Source organism: Hyaena hyaena, unplaced genomic scaffold (assembly GCF_003009895.1).
Source record: "Hyaena hyaena isolate Hyena2069 unplaced genomic scaffold, ASM300989v1 scaffold_997, whole genome shotgun sequence".
Taxonomy (NCBI): domain Eukaryota; kingdom Metazoa; phylum Chordata; class Mammalia; order Carnivora; family Hyaenidae; genus Hyaena; species Hyaena hyaena.
This window is the reverse complement of record NW_024081628.1, coordinates 203,581-223,235: the sequence shown is the minus strand read 5'-3', so window position 1 is coordinate 223,235 and position 19,655 is coordinate 203,581. Positions and strand designations below refer to the sequence as shown.

The following is a 19,655-nucleotide window of genomic DNA, read 5'->3' as shown; positions in this document are numbered from 1 at the left end:
TATTGCAGCATTATTTATAGTAGCCAAAGTATGGCAGCAGCCCAATGGTCCACTGATAGATGACTGGATAAAGAAGATGTGGTATATATATACACACATACACACACACATATCATGGAATATTATTCAGCCATAAAAAAGAATGAAATCTTCTCATTTGCAAGAACATGGATGTTTCTAGAGAGTATAATGCTAAGTGAAATAAGCCAGAGAAAGACAAATACCATATGATTTCACTCATATGTGGAGTTTGAGAAGACAAATGAAGAAAGAAAGGAAGAGAGACAAACCAAGAAACAGACTCTTATCTATAGAGAACAAACTGATGGTTACCAGAGGGTAGGTGGGTGAGCAGTTGGGAGAAATAGGGGATGGGGATTAACGATTACACTTATCATGATAAAAAAAATAAAGTGAAAAAAATTGTTAACACAAAAAACAAAAACAAACCAAGAGGCAGGCCTAACAATAGTTTCTTCTGATAGACCCAAAGCTGGAGAATTTTGAGGTAGATTAGCTGCATTATAATCAGTGGAGTAAAAAAGGAAAGAAAAAAGAAAAGAAAAAATATATATACTCTAGCCAGGTAGATCCTTGGCAACAAAGAAAGTCACGGATTTTGACACTGCCTTCCCAGAGTTAACAGAACTTTGCTGATCAGTTAATGTGCATGTGGCACTGTGGTAGCAGCAGGGATCTACGAGTGAGACAGTAGCTATTGTCCAAGAGGTCACAATCTCCTTGGGATTAAGGTGATACAGAAATAGTCATAATGCAAGTCTAAGTGTCATGGAGAGGCACACAGGGAATACTAGTTTAGGTGTGAACTTTTTAAAAGACCAGCCATATCTCCGAAACATACTTGGTGTTTATTAAAATAACCGAGTGTGGTAATCTCTGAAGTCAACAGAAGATTAAGATGAGGGAGCCGAGCCTTCTTTACTTTTGTTGCTTTTGTAAGCAGTTAGGAAACTTCCAAAGACAGTGACTTGCTTACCATCACAGACGTAGTCTCTCAGTCAGTAACCAGTTTTGTGCCACAGGTGGCACAAAATGGGTTTCTGGAATATGAAAAGGAAGGAAGAGTGGCTAAGGTTCAAAGTCCAGGTAGCCTTCCTTTCCTTCTGGGAATGTAGAAATCACAGCAGGACAAACAAAAGAGAGGGTGGAGTGGGTAGGGCAATGGAGTTGAGGGATTTAGAGAGTTAAGGTGGTGATAATGTTAGGCTAGAAACCAAAGTGGTACTCAGATCTATCCTCACTGGGAAGAAAGAAGCCCTCCTCGTGGAGTTGAAATGATGAAGTGTCTTCCTGCTAACGCCGTGGGAAACTATCCTGTGCACAGGTGGAACTGGGGGTCTGTGTAGCATGAACTAGTTTCAAACCAAAATTTCCCTTCACCACTGAGCATGCTCCGCTTTCAGTCTTCTGCAAAAAAGTGGATTTCGTGACTCCTGATTTTAGCTTTGGCGACTCGGGGCGGGAGAGCACAGTGGTGTCCGGCAGAGGCCACAGGTGGAATCTTGAAAGGGAAGGTGTGATGACAAGTGGGCAGCTGGGAGTTAGGGGAATCAGAGTAGGACCCAAAAGACAACCCATCAATGTGACTGGCTTTGATCTGGTCGGCAAGCCTTTGTAAAGGAGCCAGTGCGTTATCTGGAGATAGGGAGACCCGAAGTTCAGGGTTCTGGTCCTACCGTGGGAGTAAATCGGGGCGAGCAAATGGTCGTTGTTACCCAGTAGTGAGTCCCCCCTGCTACACCTTCTTGGCCTGCAATCTCCCTTGCAAGATACTGGGTGTTGGTACAGAAAGTAGGAGCTGGATGGAGGATGCTCACCAGGCAGCCCCCGGCCAACTCGTCCACCTCCCCGCCGTCTTTCTTCACTAGCCCAAAGCGGTCGCCAGGGGCCAACAGATATCTGCCTGGCTAGAACAGGCTCAGAAACTCACCTTAGCTACTTTGTTTTTGCGTTTGGACTCTTGATGGGGTGCATCCATATCTAGGGACCCCCCTGCTTTTGGTGGTAAGGGGAGAGGGACTTCCTAGTACTCTGTATAAAAACAATGATTGCTGAAGATGTGAGCCCAGGATACACAGCCTGAAGGCGGTGCCCGCGGACCAGAGGGCACGGCCGGGGCCCGGGCGCGGGGCGGGGCGGAGGGGCGGCCCGCTCTCTCCTGGGGCTGTCGGCAGCCAGGGCACCTCAAAATCGCACCGAATTTCGTAGCTCTGGGCGCCCCAGGCGCGCAAGGTACGCTTCGGGGGCGGTCCTGCCTGACCCCGGAAGAGAAAGTTGTTTTGGGGAAGGGGAGCAAGGAGACGAGAATGTTAAGTAACTAAAAATCAAAGTTGTTCTGCTCCCCTCAGGCCACCTCTCCTCTGTTTCATCTTTACCCCAAGCTCCGTTCGAGTCAGGCTTCCTCAGAGGGCCGGAGGCGCCAGGAGTGCCAGCCAGAGTTGGGGGACTGAGCGCGCCCGGCCCGCAGGTTTCGACCCTCTCCGACTCCAGGTCTCCAGGAAAACCCGGAGCGGAGCATCCCCCGGGCCGGGAAACGCCCTCGCGCGCGCCCACTGGCGCGCATGCGCAGTCGCGCGGTGGCCGCGAGTAGGAAGCTCCGCGCGGCAGAAGCGGCCGAGGCGGCGCGACTGAAGGGTGGGAAGGGACGCACCGGCTGGCGGGCTGGGGCGCTGGGACGCGGCTGGGGCTCCCGCCGGAGGTTCCTGGAAGCGTTTGGGACAGCGAACCCCAGTGCAAGGAGCCAGCGAACACGGGAGCCCGGGAGTGCCGAGTGGGCAGCGGGCGGAGCGGAGCCGCCGGGCGGAGCGGGCTCAGAGCCCGGGTCTCCGCGGCTCGGGACCCGGCGGCGGGGGCGGCGATGTTCCACTGCATCCCCCTGTGGCGGTGCAACCGTCATGTGGAGACGATCGACAAACGCCACTGCTCGCTGGTCTATGTCCCCGAGGAGATCTACCGCTACGCCCGCAGCCTGGAGGAGCTGCTGCTGGACGCCAACCAGCTCCGCGAGCTGCCCGAGGTGAGCGTCCGGCCTCACCTGCGCGCGGTCTTTGGGAGAACGCGGGCGAGCCTGGCCAGCTCTCTCGCTCCTCGCTCCCGGGGTCACTTCCCTTCCCCACGCCACCCGTCTTCCACCTCCGGATCCCGTCGCCGGGTCCCGCGGAACCGCCACTACCTGCATTCACCTGCTTCTTCCTCCCTTACCCTCCTCCCCCTCGCATGAAAAGTTCCTTGTCAGTTTATACAGAGCAAGCGACTTGATATTTTCCAAGTGGTCACTAGAGCTTGTACGACTAAGGAAACAAACGTTCTGGGCTGGCAAGGAGTTAAGATACACGTCTAGGTACTAACAACTGGCGCTTGCAGCCGGACAGGTGAGGAGCCAGGCGGCTGGGGCAGTTCCCAGGTGGAAGGACAGAGCGTGGCGTCTGCTCCCTGGGCGTTTTTCTTCGCGCTGCGTTCCCGGAGCAATAGCCAGGGCGCGCCTCCCCGGTGGGCTGCGCGCGGGGGAGCCGCACGAACTCGGCGTCTTCAGAGGAATGTGCCCCGGGCCTTATCGCTGATGGGCAGTCCTTTGACTGGCTGGCCGGCCTTGGCTCCGGGGCCGGTTGAGAATTGCGGGGAGAGGGGAGGGGAGCAGGAGGAGATCGGCAGCAGGAGAGTTCTGCTTTGGGAGCTGTGGGCAGGTGCCCAGGTGCCCGCCGCTGGGGCCCTGCCTGCGTGGACCTGTTGCGTGGAAGGAGCCGCCGTGAACGTCAGCAGAGGCTGTGCCTGGCGGGCCAGCCTTGCAAGCCGCCTCTCCCGGAGTCAGCCTGCTGACTTCTATCCTTGCATCGATGCGTTACCTCTTCAGAGTTGTTTACGTACATTAATCAGTCTGGTGCCGCTGAACTTGTCAGGCGACACATGCTGATTGAGCTTTAACTGAGGGTCTGGGACTGCGAACTTTTAACCTTGGAGCTTGCGGCCCCGGGAATTTAGCTTGAGTAACCCTCGAGGAAGAAGGTGTCACAAACCCAGGGGTGTGCAGGAAGTCAGTGTGCAGTAATCCAAAGGTGTGCAGGAAGTAGAGAGACTAGACTGCTGGGAATTGGGAGGAGGACCTGAGGCCTGAGCGTTGGGACTCAGATATCTTTCTTGGTCTTTAGTTAACACAAGGCCAAGACACTGTCACAGAGACACTCACGAGTCAAATGTTCTGGCTTGTTAAAATGACCTGATGGCATTCTTCAGCGCTGAGTGTTTTAAAAAGCGAAACTGTGTTTCTCTTAATATTTCAAATGTTCTTCCTCTAGGATTAACTTTCCTTGGTTCATGTGGAATTGGATGGTTTGCTCTATTTAATCATGGAGATTATCCTCACTAGGATCTTTGCAAAGCCCCCCGGGCTTTATTTAGCTTAGAAGCAAAAATGCCATCCACTTCCCCTCGGGCATTTATTATAGTGCAGGCATTTTCAGACATATGGCTTTGTCTGGCTTTGAGCTTCCTTAAATTTGACTTGAAAGTCATAAGCTTTCTGCCTTAAACTTACTGCCTTAAATTGTAAGTTTTAGACATTGCTATTGCCAGAAATACAGAATATGTCATTTAATACTTTTCAAGTGTGTTAGAGTGAAGTTATTAAAGATTGAGTGAAAAGCTATTTAACTAGGAACGATTAAGTGTTCTTTGTGGTATTTTTGTTTGTTTGTTTGTTTTTGTAGAACTTGGAAGATTTCCCTTGACTGGATTGGCTTTTGACTCCCTTCTGCAAAGTTTGTGGGTTTTCCTGTAATGTTGGGGGAATTCAGCCTCGTAAGGGGAAATTATGGGTTTTGAAAGTGTTAGGTGTTCTTACTAATCCTACCTGGAAACTTCTCAGCAGTTCAAGATAGTCTGATGGCATTCTGTAGGTATAGTAAATAAGTTTTTCAGAGGCTAAAGGTGGTCTTGCTTATGGGTAATTATTGCTCCTACAGCTCCGAAATTAGTTTTAGACAAAGTTTGAGTTGTTTAAAAACTTTTTTCATGACTTATTGCATGTGGATGCCTGGATGGGTATAAGCCAGACGTGAATAACCACCTTGAAAGTACAGATATTTCATTCAAAGTAAAAGACTTTTCCTTGGGCTGTTGTTTCCCCTCAGAGATCTGCATAAGTCATTAGCACTGCTCCACACTGTCCCTAACTCCGCCCCTCCCCTAACCTCTATCTCCTTACCTGCCCCATCACCAGGCGCCCTCTTCTGCTGACAGACCTCCAGGGTCCTTGTGGTGGTCTTGCTGGCTGGCTGTTTTCTTCTCTGTAGTTTGTTTGACAGCACAGATGGGGGAGGACTGCTCCCCAAACCCCAGATGCAAAGATACACACACACTGTTCAGGGTTCAGGATGATGAAACTGCCTCCTCTCTACTGAAAGGTTTGTAACCGCAGACTGGCTCCAGCTCCCTCATTTTGCAAATTGAAACTCAGAATTGAGTTTCAGCCATCAAGGCTGTACAGATGGTTAGATGCAGTCACCAGTCGCCCCCCTATTCAGCAGCTTTGGACACCTGGCAGGAATCCTGCCTATTCAGCTTTTCACACCCATTAGAATCTCAGTTATTTAGCCCCTCCTATTTTATTCATGTCATTAAGTCTGGCCTCTGTTGAATATTTATTGACCCTTCATCATTTGTAGTTGCTGGAAATATAGAGATCAGAGAAGGTGTGATTCCTATGAGCTACTCACAGCTTTGTGGGGAGACAGATGACTTGAATACACATGGGGTGAGTGTGGGTTGCAGGGGGCTTGACAGCTAGCTTGGTGGTTACTTACCTAATCTAAACTTCTGCTGAGCCTGAATCCCCATCCTCAGTAGCGGGTCCACCTTGTAGTAGCCTCTCAGTGCTGCTGTTCTGCAGGGAAGGCTTGGAACGTTCATCCGTAGCCTGACCTCAGATGGATGATAGTCTCACCATCCCGTTCCCATCCACCTTCTCCTTCCCACTTCCTTCGGGTTCCATCCCTTTGGGATGTGTATTAGCAGAGACAGTCTGACTCTAAGTTCCTTGAGATGCTGGCATGTTTTTGCTCATCCTTGTAAGCCCCAAGCCTGGCACCCAGTAGGTCCTGCTCAGTGAACAGCTTTTGTCTGTTGAATGCATTTAGCTTAGCCTGGTGCAAATCTTTCTCCACTGCTTCTTTCTCTTACCTGAAGCGTATCAGTGCTCTGGCATCTATCCACTTCTAACATAGTCAGAGAATATTCAGGTTGGGGAGTGATTTTTTTTCAAGACTATCTAGCTGGTTAGATGCACAGTGGTTGCTTCAAGTTGGAAGCCACTTGAGAAGTTAAAGGTCACTGATATGGTGAAGCTGTTGTCTTCCCCAAGATCCTGTGCCCTACTCTGTACTTCCTCAGTGTTTCTGACACCGTCAATTTCCTCCTCAAAGTGCATGGATTCTCAAATACCTTCATGCGATCTCTCTGGCTTCAATACAGAGCCGACTCTAATAGGCAGCAAATATTTTGAGTAAAGGCTGTTGAGCCCATATAGCTTATAGAACCAAGTTTCATTTTGTCATCTACTCTTATTTAGGGTTTGGTTGATCTCTTGATGATTGCCAGATGGCATTATCTCAAATATCAACCCTTTCCCCTCATTCTTTCTCATAGCCTACTTTATTTTTCCCCAGTCCTTAGAGCACCATTACTACCTAACTCTAGACTTGCTTACTCGCATCTGTGTGCTTACTTGTTCTTTGTCTCCTCAACTAGAACATGAGCTCCAGGAGGGCAGGGATGCTTTTGTTCATGGCTGAACCTAGGACAGTGTCTGGCACATAGTAGGAACTCACATGCTTGTTACGTGAGTGAGTCTTCACATGTGCTATCAGGGGTAGGCTTGCTCCCGTTTCTCAACAATGACTGTGCATCATGATTCCCCTTACTGCAGTCTCACGCCTACTGTATACCAATCTGTTTAAACTCATTGTGGGATAAAGTCATTCTGAAATCAGTGTTTTTTTCTTACCAGTTTTTGTTCTCTATCTCTTCTGTGCTGGGAACCTTTGACAGCCTTCTCTTTTTGAAATAATTTTTAGGCATTGTAAACGTAATTCTGACTGTGACTTTGACATGTCCAACTGTGATCTGTTAAAAGGATATCCATTCCCACTTGGAATAAGTCCCTTTTGTCTTAAACTTGCCATGTCCCACTTCAGTGGGGCAGCCATTCTTCCCAAGTTCATGGACCAAGGCTCTTTGGGCTTGTCTTCAAGGAGCAGAGACCAGGGATGCTGGAGTCAGATAGCTCAAATGCTGCTGCAGCACTTGGATACTTCCTTCAAGCCTTGGTTTCCTTACTTGTTCTCTTAGTACCTGATTTCTATGGTTATTCTGTAAGTGCATGCAAAGCACTTACAGTCAGATAAATGATGTCTAAGAGTTTTGTAGATACTGTGGTGAGATGTTCCTCCCCTCCCCCAAATAAAACAATATTTCTTAACCCGGAATTGGGATACATTTTCCTTGCAGTTTGTAAGTCATTTTTAAAAATCAGAATTAAAATGTTAATGTTCTTTTCTATAATAATTAAAATCTCATAGCTTCCATACATCTAGATGAACTTACAAATGAGTAGTGCCATAAGGTTTAGTAGTGCCGTAATGTGTGTTTGATTGAGCACTCTCTTAATTGTCTTTAGCTAAGGGAAAAAGAACAGATGTGGGCTTATTGCAGAAATCATGTGTTCAGGTCAGATGATAGCTGGAAGTTACGGGAGCAAAGATTTCATGGCCGTTTGTTAGAGCAGAGTGGTGGGGAGCGGAAGGGGTCACAGAGCCCACGGTGGTGCAGGCTGGCAGAGTTGCCAGGAGCCTGCTCCGAGGTAGTGCTGTACCAGTATGTGCAGCCATGCGATGACTGTCCAATTGTGTCACTGTCATCTGTCACTTCAGATCAGTGTTGAGTTCTCTTTTATTGGTTTTTGTCAGATTTTTAAATTGCTTCACCTTACGGTTTTGTAAGGACTAAGGCACAGGGAGGGCATACCTAGTTTTATGTTTAGATGTACTTAAATAACATTGGAATAAAAATAATTTAAGTGAAAGCTTAGGAAGAAGGGAGCCCAAAAGGACTTTCCCCTTAAAGTGATGACCCAGGCATTTGTCAAGGTAAGGAAACCATCCTCATTTCTCAGATATCCTGTTGCACAGTTTAGCACTTAATTATGATTCTCTTATGTGTTTGTCCACCTCCCCTTCTCCTACTTCTCTCTGGCCTCAATCCCCCCAGTCCCTTATAGGTGAGGAAACTGGGACCTAGAGAAGTTGTAATTTGTCTTGGATTAGTGGAGGGTCAGATCTCTCTGATTAACAACTATTGAGTGAGTACCTGGTACCTATTAATAAGAAGTATAATAGCCACCACTTACTGAGATTTTACTGAGCTCCAAACATTGTATTAGTTACTCTACATAAATTACTTCTCTTAAACTGAATAACAACGTGCTTTAGCCATTAGAATTTCAGTTTTACAAATGCAGACATTGAGACTTATTTAAGAAACTTATTTACGAATCTTTTTTAGGAAACATGGTCAAGGTCAGTTCTGGAGCAGGCATTTGGCTCCGCCTCCATGTGTGCATTTACCACCTGTGGGCCCACCTGGGCGCAGGGAGGCCTGGCCATGTGTGGATGCTTAGGAGGGAGACTCTGCAGAAAGCTCATGGCAGCTCTGAGGAGTCTCACACTCTCTGAGTTGCTGAGGGGAGGCTTTGGAGGTGGTGACATTCACACTAGACTGGAAGGAAGGACAAAATATGTCAGCTGTGGCCCAAACCAGTCTTTTCCAGGTGGCTAGAATGAGGGGCGCCTGAGCAGTAGGAAGTGACTGGAGAGGGGCCTGGGGCCAGATCATGAAGGGCTCTCACAGTGTTGCTAAGGAGGTATACTCTGCCCTATAGGCAGAGGAAGCCTATGGGTGGTGTGTAAATAGAGGCACTGTACAGGTAGATCTTCGCTTTAGAGAGATAATTCCGGGGCACAGTGTATAGAATCAGGGAGACTAGCCAGGAGCCCACTGTGGTGGTCTAGGCCAGAGGAAATGAAAGCGCACAAATGGGGAGACAGCTTTGTCAAAGATGTTCGCCCTGGGCGTTCCTGCCCTCCGGGCCAGCGCTTTTTCTGCTGTGGTACCTTTTCTGCAGCGCTGATCTTCTGAGGCACATCAGTAATACTTGTGTAACAGCAAGCGAAAAGCATTTACCCTCCTGTTGGGGGATGTCGTTTCCTTGACTGTGGCGTGTCTGCATTCAATTCATGAATTGCTCACTAAGACATGGCAAGGTAGGTAGGTAGGTATTGGCTTAGGGGAAGGAGGAACAGCCAGATGTGCTGTGGATGACAAGAGTTTGTTATTTTTGGGTTTCAGATAAATATGGTCATCAAGTTTATAGAAATGAACCTGTAGTACCACTGGTAGCCCTGGGGTTTGTGTTTCTGAGTAATATGAATGTGTTACTGTATGTGTACCTTACCATGGACTTTAGTTTCATCATCTTCTGCTGATGCTTTGAAAGGCTGACACTTGCAGAAGTTTTATTATTCTAGAGGAGCTTGGAAGTTATGTGTCTTTAAAAAAAATAGCTCTCGTTTTTGAGGGAAAGTAAAACTATTCATTTAATAAAACTTTTCTGGGATTGACAAAGTTGAGTGCTGCTGGTAAAAAAGTGAAATAAGCTTGTTTCCACAGTTCTTCCTGCCTCTTCCTCCAGTGAAAAGGGGCATTTTGAACCTTCCTCCCAGCTTTCCATTGCATTATCCTCTCTGCCAGAATTTGCAGCTTCTGTACTGTAATAAGTAGGTACTTGGGATTTCCTTAAAAAGGACTCTATACCACAGACTTGACATTCTGGGGATAAGCATAGTTGATATTTACACAAGAGGGTCAGGAATAGCACAGCAAACATTTCTTAGCAATGATGACAAATCTCAGCCATGATCTTTCTGTGCCATGGAGTAACCAGAGTCAGTGGGTTCTTTTCGGTAAGGACTGAGTGAGTGCTGAAGGCTTTTCTCTTTGTTCACAGAAGTCTACGGGGATGTAGCCTATTCTGGAAACCTACCCAGAATATAGGGCTACAAATGTTTGTCCTCTCCTTCATGTGATAGTTACGAGGGATGATGAGATCATGGGCCAGATCTTAGTAAATGCATAGAAGAACTCCTGGATGTCCATTTACTTTCTCTTGGGTATTATTTAGTGGACAGGCACGGTAATTTACTATTGCATGTGGTATTTTAGAAGATCTAATGGTATGTATGTGTGTCTACCTATAATATTTTGAACTCCTAGAAGTAAGATGAAATATTTTAAAAAATGAGAAAAAATTTTTTTTGGCTCATCATTATGTTAAAGAGTTTCCTTATCTAGGCTGTAATTCTAGAGTCCAGAGAATTTGACTCAGTTGGAAGAAATTTGGTATTTCAGTTTCCAAGAACCACAAGGAATGGATTTGTCATGTGGTGGGTGGAAGGAGGTGTTACACCTAATTACAGCATGTCCCAGACTGATTCCTGGGTAGTGTGGCCAGATAGAGAGGTCTGTGTCTACCCTGGCCACTCTCGTCACCTTTCCCTCCATAGTCTATACCCACTTCTTGGGAAAAGATCATGAGGAGGGGCTGTCAGCTGACTTGTAGAAACTAGGAGCTTGAGTCAGATGAGCTCCTAAAAAGGCCAGAAAGTGGCTTCTGCACCTCTAAGGATGTGATGTGGGCTCCTGCTGCCTCACTTGGTTCAGAAGATGTGGGGACCTCTGAGCTCATGCTATTAGTGCACCTGGTTTGACTTTGGTCCATGATGTGGCTTTGTTTTATCTCATTAAAGGAGTAATATGGATTGGATTCTTAAAAGAATTCAAAGAATGAAAGTGACATTTTCCTTGCATCTGTTGAAGTGATGCCAGCCATTAATCATTTTAGAACGTATTCTTAAGGATTTTTTTCTCTCTGTACACCACCATGTATTTATTGTTAAAACAAAGTGAGGACTCTCACTATATAAATTTCTTTGCTGATTGCTTTTTTTACTTAACACTGCCTTGGACATCTTCCATATCAGTATGCATAGATGTCTTTTAGCATTGATTCTGGAGCTGTAGTATTCTACTGTATTGGATATATCACGATTGATTTAACCTTTCTCCTATTGCTGGACATTTAAATGGTTTCTGATTTTTTGCAGTGATGAACCATGCTGGATTAAGTGTTCTTGTACATATTACCTTGTACTCCTGTGCAAATTTTTCTTTAGGATAAATCTTAAGAAGTGTAATTGTTGGATGAAAGGGTATACATTAACAAATTTTATAGATGTTGCTAGATGGTCAAAGATTTTTTTTTAATAATAGATGAAGGCCTTGCTAGAGATTATAGAAATCTACCACTTCATGTAGCTCATGAAATGAAAATCTAGAGAGGTAAAGTGATATGTCAAAGCAAAGTGAAAATGTGGACTGTAAATCTCCAACTTTAGACTCTAAGTCCTGTGGATTTGCTAGGGGCCTAGAGACTGGTTCTGTCATCTCTGCTCCTTTTTCTTTCTTTCTTTCTTTCTTTCTTTCTTTCTTTCTTTCTTTCTTTCTTTCTTTCTTTCTTTCATTTTTTTTGTTTATTTATTTTGAGAGAGAGAAGACAATGCAAGGGGGGGCAGAGAGGGAGGGGGAGAGAGAGACTTGAGCAGGCTTTGCACTGTCAGTTGCAGAGCCCGTCACAGGGCTTGGTTTCATGAACTCTGAGATCATGACCCATGCCTACATCAAGAGTCTGACGCCCAAATGACTGAGCCACCCAGGCACCTCATCTCTACTCCTTTTATTTTCGACTGTGACTCCTTCCTATAGTCCTGGAAAAGCCCTCAGGTGGGCTTCAGTCTGTTAATCAGATACTTGTTCCAGCTGTTTGGAAGACTGACATCTAAGTCTTGCCTTTAAGTAGTCTACACTCTTTTGAGTCAGGGAGAGAAGTTTGAGTCATGGAATTCCTATTGTGGCTCAGTGTCACATGGGTCAGTAAACCAGGAGTTGCTGTGGACACTTGCAGGAGCTCACTGGGGCATCAGGAATGCATGGCTCTAGTTTTCACTGAAGGTAGGTTCAGAGAGGCTGGGAAGGGTGGGCAGGCATTGCAGACAGGGAGCTTTTGTGAGGCGACACAATCTTGTGCTGTGGGGCTCACTCTGGGTTGACTTGATTCTGTTTCTGGCACAGGGCCCAAGATGATATGAAGCATGTTGGTGAACCAGAGGCTTGGGTGTTAACTTGGTGTGTTGACTTGTGTGGATCAGCCTCTCCCAGAGGCTCAAATCCTTTATCCTTTTCTCCTTCAATCCTTTTTCACTACTTGGCAGTGATCTTTTTAAAACACAAATGTGGGGCACCTGGGTAGCTCAGTTGGTTGAGTTTCCAACTCTTGATTCCAACAAAGGTCATGATCCCAGAGTTGTGGAATCAAGCCCTACATTGGATTCCATGCTGAGCATGGAGCCTGCTTAAGGGTCTCACTCCCTCTCTTTCCTTCCCGCCTCTCTCCTCCCTCCCCTTCTTTCTCTCCCCCTCCCTCCCTCTCCTGCTCTCTGTTCCTTTCTCCTTCCCTCTGCCCCTTTACCCTGCTTGTGCATGCTCTCTCTCTAAAATAACACACAAATGTGATGAATGACTTCCTGATACAGCAGCTTCTCACACCTGCAGGATACAGCCTGGCAATGTTTTTGTTCTCTGCCCACGCCTTCTACCTTATCTCCCATCTCTTTCCAACCTGAACTTTCCAGCTTGTGTTTCAGCAAGAGTTAGCTACCCTTGGTTGCCAATCTATTATTTCATGCTTCTGAGTCTTCATTTTTTTTTTTTTTTAACTCTATTGTGAGTTATTCTTTCTCCATTTCTTTGCCTGGCTCATTGCTCTTCATCCCAGGCGATACAGCTGAGGAGATAACATTCCTCCAGGAAGCCTTCCCTTACCTCCTCTCTGGTCTCTGGGGATACCTGTGTCATTACTTGTACCTCTTTGTAATTATCTTTGTCTCCTATCAAAGTGAGTTTCTTAAAGCTACACACTTTTTTTCTTTGCATTCCTGCTCCCTAACAGGGTGGTTGGCACAGAGCAAACATTTAATACATATTTGAGCAGCATTCTTGGGGAAGTTTTCAGCCATGCTGGGGAGTGGCTTTAGAAGTGGGTTTGGACTTGGGGCATTTGAGTGGCTTAATCAGTTAAGCGTCTGACTTCGGCTCAGGTCATGATTTTGTGGTCTGTGAGTTTGAGCCCTGCATTGGGCTCTGTGCTGACAGCTCAGAGCCTGGAGCCTGCTTCAGATTCTGTCTCCCTCTCTGCCCCTCCTCCACTCTTGCTCTGCCTCCCTTTCTCTCTCTCTCTCTCTCTCTCTCTCTCTCTCTCTCTCTCTCAAAAATAAAGAAACATTAAGGGCGCCTGGGAGGCTCAGCTGGTTAAGTGTCCGACCTTGGCTCAGGTCATGATCTCACGGTTCGTGGGTTCGAGCTATGTGTCAGGCTCTATGCTGACAGCTCAGAACCTGGATGCTGCTTCAGAATCTGTGTCTCCCTCTCTCTGCCCCTCCCCCACTCACACTCTGTCTCTCTTACACAAAAATATTAACAAAAATAAACTTTTAAAAAATTTAAAATAAAGAGTGAATTTTGACTAGACCTGTGAGAGCTTCATGATTATTCCAAGAGGATCTGGGCCTTCTGCAGTCTTTGTGTGGATGGGTGGCATCATGATGGAGGGAGTTGAGTACTGGCCTGGTAGTCAGTCCAGATTTTTGCCCTTGACCTGAGTGACACTAGATTGTAACCTTGGGCAAATCACATAATCCTTTAAGCCTCAGTTTCCTTATGTGAATGATGAAGGAATGGTGTCAGTACTGTTCAGGGCTCCTTGAGTTCTGATCCCCTTGAATGCCAACTTTATGAATTGACGACTTGATGCCACCTTGCTAACCTTAGGAAAGTGGTCCCACAGTTGTTCACATACCCTGTGAGGTTGCTTAGTGAGGTTTAGTAGAACCACAAGTGTGGGCTTAATAATTATAATCAAGGATTTGATGATAAGGTGAAGCTGTTCCAAATACCCTCTTGTGGTCAGTTGTTGATTTTGGGAACCAATTAAGGGAAAAAGATCAGCAGATTTTTTTCTGGTTAAAACAGCCCCCCCCAACTCGCCCCCACCCCACATACCTTCATCCTCCCCCCAACACTCCCTCACACCCCTCCCACACACACCCCCACACCTCCTTACACATACCTACACCCTCCCCCTACATCCCTGCCCCCACACAGGCACCAACAACCTTTGAGCATTGAGATTTTTGCCCATTTCAGTTGCATTCTCCCAGCTTTTAGACACGAAGTAAAATGGGCAACATAGCTGGGGCTTTTTGTCGTTTTATTAAATGAGCTGAAGCAGTCCAGAGATGGTTGTTTGAAACTTTATGTTGGCTTGATTTGAGTATCTGAGAGACCGTATTTATGCAAACATAGCTTGGGAACTGATGATTAAGAATATGGGTTCTCTGGTTGGATTAATACCACACTGAGGTGGCTTTCAAGTAGTGTACTAGGATCAGAGGTGACAGCTTTCCACCATCTTGCATAGCTGGCCTCCTGACTAGGTATTGGTATCTAGCTTCCCAGGCAGCTCCATTCAGGAATGGGCACTGGGGGTAGATCACTGCTGGATCTCAACACACCTTCCCTCCTTTCTCTGCTCATTGCACAGAGTTACTGAGTGTTGACTCTGCTTCAGGCATTGTTCTATCTAGCAAGATAGCTATCTCACCTTATTCTTACAAGCTTTCATTCCAGGTAAGTGAGACAGCCAATAAATGGAAAAGCATGTAAGAATTTCAGATAGTGATAAAAACTGTAATGATAACAAAACAGGGAGAAGTCCTAGCCTCAGCAGTCAAACAACAAAGTGAAATAAAAGACATCCAAATTGGCAAAGAAGAAGTCAGACTTTCACTTTTCACGGATGACGTGATACTCTCTACATGAAAAAACCGGACTCCACCAAAACACTGCTAGAAATGATACATGAGTTCAGCAAAGTTGTAGGATATAAAATCAATGTACAGAAACCAGTTGCATTTCTATACACCAATAATGAAGCAATAGAAAGAGGTACCAAGACATCCCATTTACAACTGCACCAAGAACAAATATTGTTAAAATGTCAAGTCTACCCAAAGCAATCTACACATTCAATGCAATCTCAGTCAAAATAGCACCAGCATTCTTCACAGAGCTAGAACAAACAATCCTAAACTTTGTGTGGAACCACAAAAGACCCCAAATAGCCAAAGTAATATTGAAGAAGAAAACCAAAGCACGAGGCATCACAATCCCAGACTTTATCCTCTACTACAAAGCTGTAATAATGAAGTCAGTATGGTATTGGCACGCACACGCACACACACACACACACACAAAGACACATAGACCAATGGAATAGGATAGAAAACCCAGAATTGGACCCATAAATGTATGGCCAACTCCTCTTTGATAAAGCAGGAAAGAATATCCAGTGGAAAAAAGACAGTTGCTTTAGCAAATGGTGCTGGGAGAACTGGACATTAACATGTAGAAGAATGAAACTAGACCATTTTCTTACACCATACACAAACATAAACTCAAAATGGATGAAAGACCTGAATGTGAGACAGGAAACTATCAAAACCCTAGAGGAGAAAACAGGCAGCAACCTCTTTGAACTTGGCTACAGCAACGTCTTGATATGTATGTCTCTGAAGGCAAGGGAAATAAAAGCAAACTGTTGGGACCTCATCAAGATAAAAAGCTTCTGTACAGCGAAGGAAATAATCAGCAAAACTAAAAGGCCACTGACAGAATGGGAGAAGATATTTGCAAATGACATAACAGATAAAGGGTTAGTATCAAAGAATAATAAAGAATTTACCAAACACAACACCCGGAAAACATATAATCCATTGAAAAAATGAACAGAACACATGAATAGACACTTTTCCAAAGAAGACATCCAGATGGCCAACAGACTCATAAAAAGATTCTCAACATCACTCATCATAAGGGAAATACAAATTAAAACCAAACTGAGATACTACCTCACATTGGTCAGAGTGGCTAAAGTTAACAAGTCAGGAAACAGAGATGTTGGCGATTATGTGAAGAAAGAGGAATCCTCCTGCACTGCTGGTGGGAATGCAAACTGGTGTAGCCACTCTGGAAAACAGTGTGGAGGTTTCTCAAAAAACTAAACATAGAACCATTCTGTGACCCAGCAATAGCACTACTAGGAATTTATCCAAAGGACACAGTAGTGCTGATTCCAAGGGGCCCATGCATCCCAGTGTTTATAGCATCGCTATCAACAATAGCCAAATTGTGGAAAGAGCCCAGATGTCCATGAACTGAGGAATGGATTAAGAAGATGTGGTGTGTGTACATACACACACACACACACACACACACACACACAGGAATACTACTTGGCAATGAAAAAGAATGAAATTTAGTCATTTGCAACAATGTGGATGCAACTGGAGGGTATTATGCTAAGTGAAATAAGCCAGTCAGAGACAGATATCATATGTTTTTACTCATATGTGGAACTTGAGAAACCTAACAGAAGACCATGAAGGAAGAGAAGGGGAAAAAATAGTTAAAAACAGAGAGAGGGAGGCAAACACAAGAGACTCTTAAATATAGAGCACAAACTGAGAGTTGCTGGTGGGGTGGGGGAATGGGGGTTATGAGAAAAATGGGTGATGGGCATTGAGGAAGGCACTTGTTGGTATGAGCAGTGGGTGTTGTATGTAAGTGGTGAATCACAGGAATCTGCACCCGAAGCCAAGACCACGCTGTATGTTAGCTAACTTGACAATAAATCATATAAAAACAATTTTAAAAACAAAAGAAAACAGAGAAATGCAGTAGGGAGCGGTAGGAGGGAGAAGGCCTCTCCAAGGAGGCAACATTTGCATTGATGCGGGGAGGCAGCTGTGTGAATATGCCACAGGTCCTTGCAAAGACTTGGCGATGAGTTTGGCGATTTTGTAGGCAGAAAGAAGATCAGTGAAGCTGGTACACAGTATGACTGGGAAGAGAATAGATCATTAAGGTGAAGATGTTGGTGGGTTTCATGTATGTAAGGGCATGGAGACCCTGGTGAAGAGGTTGGATTATTATTATTTTTTTTGGTCAGTTGAAGTATGGCAGATCATAAACTCACAGGATAGCTGACTTAGGCCTTAGAAAGTTCCCTCTGCCAGCTGGTTAGAGACAGCAGGGAATTCAGAGAAGCAGGGAGACCTGGACAGGAAGCCTTTTATTGAAAAATTCTAGAGAAGAGCTGACAGTGATTTGGACTAGGGTGGTAGCAGAGTAATGAGCTATATTTTGGGGGTAAAGTCAAGAAGACCTGCTGATGTAATGGATGCAGGGTTTTGGTTTTGTCAATTGAGGAATGACAGAGCCATTTACTGTGTTAGGGAGGACTGGGAAAGGGAATATAGCAGGATAGGAAGTACTTGGGACATGTCAGAAGTTTTTATGAGCCTAGTACTTATGAGAGGAAGTCTGGGTAATGAGAATTATAAGAAAGACAGCACATGGTTTTTGAGCAGTGTGCTTTGAATTGTTCTAAATACTTCCCGTGAGTAACTCATTTAATCCTTACTACAATCATGACTTCATTTTACATAAATAGCTTTATTTTACTGTTGAGGCCACTGGTACACAGATGAATTAGCTTGCTAAGGTCACACAGCTAGGAGGCAGAAGAGCTAGGGGTCTAGCTGATGCAGTCTGGTTCTAACCACTGTGTCTTCCTTCCTTAAGTCTAAATATGGGGTGACTACGTTGTCTACACTAAAAGCTACCTGATGGGCCAGGAGTTGTGTCTGTTCTATGAAAGGGAACAGAGAGAGACACCCATGTCACCTGGGTTACTTTTGCTTGTTAAGAAGAAGAGCACTGATGGGGTGCCTGGGTGACTCAGTCTGTTAAGGGTCTGACTTTGGCTTAGGTCAAAATCTCACATTTTGTGAGTTTGAGTCCCGCATCAGGCTCTGTTCTGACAGCTCAGAGCCTGGACCCTGCTTCAGATTCTGTGTCTCCCTCTCTCTCTGCACACACACCCCCCTGCCCCCTCATGCTTGCTTTCACTTGCTTTCTCTCTCAAAAAGAAAATAAAAACATTAAAAAAAAAAAAAAAAAAGAAAAAGAGCACCGAGCTGGAATATCACTTTAAGAATTAGGTCACCAAATAGTAATCTGCTCATTCAAACATAATCTTTAAAGGATTAGTGGAACCCATTCTTTGGATTTCTTCCCTTCAGAAAGCAACTTGTAGCTGTATCCTTACAAACTCTTGAAGTAAAAGCACTTCCGTTTGGAAAAACGATAGGTGTCACTGAATATAATGAGCACTAGTTTTATCATAGCAGTGCCCTCATTATAATTCTCATTATTATTCACCTGTTATGCCATTTGTCTCTGTTTTCAAAGCATGATATCAAGTGGTTAGATTATAAGGCAGTTTTTGGTCTTGACTGTAAAGGTTAGAATGTATCATCAAGATGCTCTAGAGGTGCCCCAGGTGGCTTAGTCAGTTAAGCGTCTGACTCTTGATTATGGCTCAGCTCATGAGCTCACAGTTCCTGGGTTCAAGCCCTGAGTCAGTCTCTGTGCTGACAGCGTGGAGCCTGCTTGGGATTCTCTCTCTCCCTCTCTCTCTGCCCTTCCCCTGCTCACACCCCCCCCCCCATAAATAAACATTAAAAAGAGGTTCTAATTGGAACTATACATATTCCAGTACTGCAACAAATAGTGTGCCACAGTTAGTTACCCATCTCCATTCTCTGTAACCTCATTCTCACATGGCAAGAAGAGGGGATGGGGGGAAGGTGTTGATGCCCTGCAACTCCGGTAAGTAGTGATTCGCTGAGTAGAGTTAGGCCAGGAGAAGAGAGAAGCTAATCCCATGGCCTACTCCTCCGCCTTACCCATCCCCACCTCTTCTTAGTAACTTCCTGTTAAAAAAGGAAACCTGGATACAGACATTTTGTGTCAGGTAAATATAGTAGATGGTTATTGCTCATGAGGTGTAGTTTATATAATTTTAAAAATTTATATATTCTAAATGTTTTAATTCATGTTTCAGGTTTAGGCCCAAAGTAAACCCAGCTCCAGAGCAGTGTCAGGGAACTTCTGTGGTTTCAGATCCCTGGCTATTTCTCCTTCTAGAGGGTTCAGCCCTGGAGACACAGGGGTGTATCTGGAATACTCTTGCCTGCACGCAACAAACTTTGCAACTGAAAATGCCTTAAATCAGTGTCTCACCATCTCACGTATGAGGAAGCCTGAAGGATGGTGGTTCTGGGGTGGGCTTAGCAGGTTGGCAGCGCCGGGCACTGGTATGGCTCCTGGGTGGCATGCTGGGCCCTGTCTCCCACTGCAGCCCCTCAGGGGGGTGGCATCTCAAGGAGAGGCGTGCACGGAGCCACAGGCCCAACCCTAGTCTGTTGTTGTTGTTGTTTCTTCTTTCGAAGTGGGAAGCAGGTAGGTAAGGGATAGGAATGAGGGGCTTGGGGCTGGGTGTGGGGTTTGGT

General features: G+C 45.5%; 1 protein-coding gene and 1 long non-coding RNA gene across 2 annotated transcripts in view; one reads left to right on the top strand and one right to left on the bottom strand.

Annotated features, from left to right (window-relative positions):
* Positions 1-850: 850 nt before the first annotated feature.
* On the bottom strand, positions 851-2,506 carry LOC120223507. Its single transcript, XR_005526318.1, has 2 exons — positions 1,952-2,506; positions 851-1,522 (listed from the first exon to the last, which is right to left on the bottom strand). It is a non-coding gene; the product is annotated as an uncharacterized LOC120223507 (long non-coding RNA).
* Positions 2,507-2,734: 228 nt separating this feature from the next.
* LRRC1 (leucine rich repeat containing 1) overlaps positions 2,735-19,655 on the top strand; it is a 135,547-nt gene continuing 118,626 nt past the window's right edge. The window contains exon 1 of the mRNA XM_039221676.1: positions 2,735-3,037. Within this exon, the coding sequence (XP_039077607.1) occupies positions 2,879-3,037 (159 nt within the window). The 5' untranslated portion in view covers positions 2,735-2,878. The remainder of the gene's footprint in view (positions 3,038-19,655) is intronic.